This window comes from Lutra lutra, chromosome 16 (assembly GCF_902655055.1).
Source record: "Lutra lutra chromosome 16, mLutLut1.2, whole genome shotgun sequence".
Classification (NCBI taxonomy): Eukaryota; Metazoa; Chordata; class Mammalia; order Carnivora; family Mustelidae; genus Lutra; species Lutra lutra.
Window position 1 is genome coordinate 20,867,472 of NC_062293.1, and position 4,866 is coordinate 20,872,337.

Genomic DNA, 4,866 nt, shown 5'->3' on the forward strand with positions numbered 1-4,866 from the left:
AAATACTTTTATATGGTTCTCTCAGGAATCCTTCCAAATGATCTCTTCCTCCAGAACCTTCCCTGTTCTTAAAGCAATTATCAGAGCCTCTTCCTTTGAAATGCTTCTATAATCCATGTATACAAAATATAGGAGGCATTCCAAACAGCTGTCCATCCTTCTCAGCCATGGCCCAACTCAGTCCTTATCCACATCAAGGCTTACCAGTCTTGGAATGGTGCACTGTTGAAGGATTCTTCCCCTAAAGTAGATGGAACGGGAGTTCAATGAAACTTCTTCTTTGACTCAATCCCAGTCCCTCCCTAGAAATGCCAGGTGGGCCAGGAAATGAGTCTGAGTATGGGTTTACAGGATCACATAACACAGAAGAATGTCATTGGATGGACCAACTCCCAATTAACAAGGGCAGATACCTGGGCCAGACTGTGTGGCCTCTTTTAAGATCTACCACAAAACTCTGATTTTATGGGTATACTGCCTGAAGAGGAGTCCTGACTTAGCAAGAAACCCAAGTAAAGAATTTTATGGGGCAAGGGACTCTTCTGAGGAAGGCAAATAACAGACTGAGGGAAGGGCATTTGAAAACTAGAGAAGACATAGAGAGAAAAAAGACATTACATACCATGTCCACACCCTCTGTGAAGGGAATATAAATCCTCCTCAGAGGAAGGAAATCCACAAGCTCCTTGGAGAACTTGGACTCTGTGTTCAGCCAGGTGCCTTGCTCCCTCCAGCACCATGCCTTACAACTGCTGCCTGCCCAACGTGAGCTGCCGCTCCACCTGCTCCTCCCGGCCCTGCGTGCCCCCCAGCTGCCACACCTGCACCCTACCCGGGGCCTGCAACATCCCCGCCAATGTGGGCAACTGCGGCTGGTTCTGTGAGGGCTCCTTCAATGGCAGCGAGAAGGAGACCATGCAGTTCCTGAACGACCGGCTGGCCAGCTACTTGGAGAAGGTGCGCCAGCTGGAGCGGGAGAACGCGGAGATGGAGAGCCGCATTCGGGAACGGTGCCAGCAGCAGGAGCCCTATGTGTGTCCCAGCTACCAGTCCTACTTCCGGACCATCGAGGAGCTCCAGCAGAAGGTGAGGGGGTCTTCTGTGGGGGTGCAACAGCAGCTGACTGTCTTTGAACAATAAGACCTTCTTAAGTTCAAGCGGCCCTCACAGTAGAATCTTGCTTTCAGATTCTGTGTGCCAAGTCTGAGAATGCCAGGCTGGTGGTGCAGATCGACAATGCCAAGTTGGCTGCGGATGATTTCAGAACCAAGTGAGTTGTTCAGATTTCACACTGATGTCATTCCTTTTGTTTCATCTCTGGTTAAGTGAAAGGGATTTTCCAAAGCTTTACTGAGCCACGCTTCCATCCATTGGTTGTGAAGAATCCGATAGGGATTGAGGAGAACCAAGTAAAGGAATCACAAAAATAGATGAGGACTCAAATCGTTCTGTTTATTTTTGGATCAATATTTGGTCTGGGCTGAGACTCCAGAACCCTCTGTCTCTTGGGTCTACTCATTGAAAAAGTGGAAAGGCTAAGTGCGTGGGGGCTATCAAAGATCATTTCTGTTCGTCTTGGAGGTCCGCCGGTCACTGATTTGACCTTGTCCTTGTGCAGGTATGAGACGGAGCTGGGCTTGCGGCAACTGGTGGAGTCGGACATCAATGGTCTGCGCAGGATCCTGGACGAGCTGACCCTGTGCAAATCTGACCTGGAGGCCCAGGTGGAGTCCCTGAAGGAGGAGCTCCTGTGCCTCAAGAGGAACCATGAGGAGGTGAGACCAGAAATGAAAAATGAAGTACCCTAGCTCAGCCTCAGGCTGAAGGTGACTTGAACCATTTGGGATGGCAGAAACTGGAATAGGAGATTGGGGCTGACTTTATGATTTTCCTTTAAAAACACCAAAACTTCAGGATGAATGAAAAAACAAGAGATGAAACCTATCCATGTTCTCAGATAAGGTGTATCTTTCACTCAAAACTGGTACGTCATGTGAGTTTCCTGGAGTCTCTCCATCAGCTTCTGATTGATCACTGAGCTGTAGAAAGAGCCTCAGCGTTGCTGTATTCATGCTGTACCAACTCATCTCTCTCCCCAAAGTTCACAGAATCAAGCCTGGTAGATCTAAATCTCCACTCTTTCAAAGTCTTATTGAAAAATGTTCTGGGGCTCCTCCTTTCTCCTGGAGGGGCCATACCATGATCTTATTTGATGGCAAGAATTTTTTGCTATACAATCTGAAATTGTACAGTGAATTCTTTGTATTATGAGGTCTTCTGCAGTCAGTCTGCAAATTGGGAACATTGGGAATTAGTCCATCTTTTGGAGGCATCTGAGCAAATCCTCGGATTTGAGCCCAAGTGCCATGGCACGGTTGTGTGAGGAGGGAGCTCTGCCACATGAGGCACAGAGCACTTTGCCTTGAGTTGTCACAGACTGCTCCACTCAAAGTCTCTTTTCCAAGGAAATAGACTAATGGGGCTCAAGTTTATTCTTCACCGAGGAGAGTCACTTTTGCCTTTTCTGCATCCACAGGAAGTCAACACCCTGCGCTGCCAGATCGGAGACCGCCTCAACGTGGAGGTGGACGCAGCCCCTGCTGTGGACCTGAACCGTGTCCTCAATGAGACCAGGAGTCAGTATGAGGCTCTGGTGGAGACCAACCGCAGGGATGTGGAAGAATGGTTCACCACCCAGGTGGGTATCTCAGCCCATGGCCGCTAAGGACCCCGTGGCCCCTCAGGGCCCTTGAGGCAGGGTCTGACCCTGTCTTCTCCCCCGTGCTGTTTCAGACTGAGGAGCTGAACAAGCAGGTGGTGTCCAGCTCAGAGCAGCTGCAGTCCTGCCAGGCGGAGATCATTGAGTTGAGACGCACGGTCAACGCCCTGGAGATCGAGCTGCAGGCCCAGCACAACCTGGTGGGTATTGTTCCGTCCTCCTGGTGACCAATGTAAGGTTGGGGAACCGGAGTCAGTGGAAGCCTTGTGAAGCCTGGGGCTTCTCTGGAGCCCCATGGGGAAGCTCCCTGAGGAGGGACTCTGTGACCTTCTGTGACCTATTTTCTCCACACAGAGGGACTCCCTGGAGAACACACTGACAGAGACCGAGGCCCGCTACAGCTCCCAGCTGTCCCAGCTGCAATGCATGATCACCAACGTGGAGTCCCAGCTGGCTGAGATCAGGAGTGACCTGGAGCGGCAGAACCAGGAGTACCAGGTGCTGCTGGACGTGCGGGCCCGGCTGGAGTGCGAGATCAACACGTACCGGGGCCTGTTGGAGAGCGAGGACTGCAAGTGAGTAGCCAGCTGGAGATATCTGATGAAACCATGCTCACTCAAGTGTGCTTCTCCATTGGACTCCAGACAAAGATGGCATACTTTCAAAAGGAAATTATGACTCCACACCAGACATGATCAAACAGAACTCAGAAAACACAATATAGGCATCATTAGAAATACAGAAAAGAGAGAGCTGTTTGATGGACAAACTGCAATTGTACAGCTATTTATTTGCATTCAACTGTGGTCATATAGATATAAGATCAATGATGTTTATTGCATTTTACAAGACGGTATTGTGTTGAGGATGCATCTCCATACGCTACCTTATCTGACCTTGTAGTTACTGCCAAGCCGGTTGGATCAGTACTGTTTCCATTCTGTAGGTGAAGAAACTGGGGCTTGGAGAGACTAAGCGACTTTCCTAGTCTCACTAGCTAGGAATGAACAATGTTGGGAGTCAAAGCCAGAGTTCTAGAGTTTCTGTCTAGTACTTTGGGCACTATGTGGTAGGAAGACATTAGCAATTTGATAGGGACCTTTACAGCAGGTGAATCTGTGGCTCTCTCTGTTATGGGTCAAATCCCACAGGCATTCTGCTCTTCTATATACTACAAGCCTCCCTCAATTCACCTTTTCCACATCTTTCTTTTTCTCCAGGCTGCCCTGCAACCCCTGTGCCACAACGAATGCATGCGGATCCTCTGGGTCCTGTGTCTCTAATTCCTGTGCCCCCTGCACGCCCTGTGTCCCCCGCCCGCGCTGTGGGCCCTGCAACTCCTTCGTGCGCTAGAGCCCAGGGGCTGCCAGAGAAGCAAGGAGGCAGGGCACAAGATTCCAGATCTTCGACCCGACACTGGCTCTCTTGACAGAAAGGGGCAGAGAACATGGTTTGCGTGGCTGGAGCCGCCCCAATAAGGCAGCCACGAAACTCATCCCCCCCACCCCCCGCAGGCTCTTCCTTGCCCACCCTTTCCTTCACTGTGGTCTGTTCCTTTTTCACTCGCCCAGGGAACCCTCGGAAGTGCCAGGGCGTTCCCTTGTAACCTGCTAATAAACTTGATTTCCCTGGCAAAGCAGATGCCTTTCTCATTGGTATTCATTCGTTTTGCCCTGCCCATTTCTTGAGCACTCTATAAAAAGCCACTTGAAAGTCAGGCTACATAATGGCCTGACTCTTGGGTACAAGAGCCGTTCTTTGCCTGGCGGGCAGATGGCTGACCTGGCGCCCTGGGTGCAGGGGTGAGGCAGGCTGTCAGAGGGGAGGGCAGAGCAGCCCTAGTGCTGTAACCTTCATCTCTTCTTGACCATTCCTGCATGTTTCCCTCTCTCCCCTGTTGACCTGGACATCATCTAGAGCTGACTGCCTCTAAATTCGAAAGGAGGAGGCATGAGCTGGGCATGAGAAAGAGGCTCTGGAAAGTTCATCTTTTCTCAGCAGGAAGCCTCAGGTCCAGTGCTGTATTTCCTGGTTCCTGGTGGTCCCGGCTTTCCAGGCAGCCTCAGGAACACCCAGCAAAGGGGTGCTCTGGCCTGCCTGCTGTGCCCAGGTCTTCCTCCTTCCTCCTGTGTCAGTGAATCATTATC

At 50.8% G+C, this 4,866-nt stretch overlaps 1 protein-coding gene across 1 annotated transcript; it reads left to right on the forward strand.

The window, feature by feature from the left end:
* The first annotated feature begins 696 nt into the window (after positions 1-696).
* On the forward strand, positions 697-4,342 carry LOC125087351 (keratin, type I cuticular Ha1). The gene is made up of 7 exons (XM_047707580.1): positions 697-1,086; positions 1,188-1,270; positions 1,619-1,775; positions 2,537-2,698; positions 2,794-2,919; positions 3,074-3,294; positions 3,940-4,342. Exons 1-7 carry the CDS (start codon positions 739-741, stop codon positions 4,070-4,072), a joined length of 1,230 nt encoding a protein of 409 aa, XP_047563536.1. The 5' UTR covers positions 697-738; the 3' UTR covers positions 4,073-4,342.
* Positions 4,343-4,866: the final 524 nt, after the last annotated feature.

What these genes read in the sequence shown, in the direction of transcription:
- LOC125087351 (XM_047707580.1), top strand. Translation starts at nt 739, where the DNA reads ATGCCTTACAACTGCTGCCTGCCCAACGTGAGCTGCCGCTCCACCTGC. An exon ending in AAGAATGGTTCACCACCCAG is followed by an intron (nt 2,699 to 2,793) that starts GTGGGTATCTCA and finishes GTGCTGTTTCAG; the next exon opens with ACTGAGGAGCTGAACAAGCA. An exon ending in TGCAGGCCCAGCACAACCTG is followed by an intron (nt 2,920 to 3,073) that starts GTGGGTATTGTT and finishes TTCTCCACACAG; the next exon opens with AGGGACTCCCTGGAGAACAC.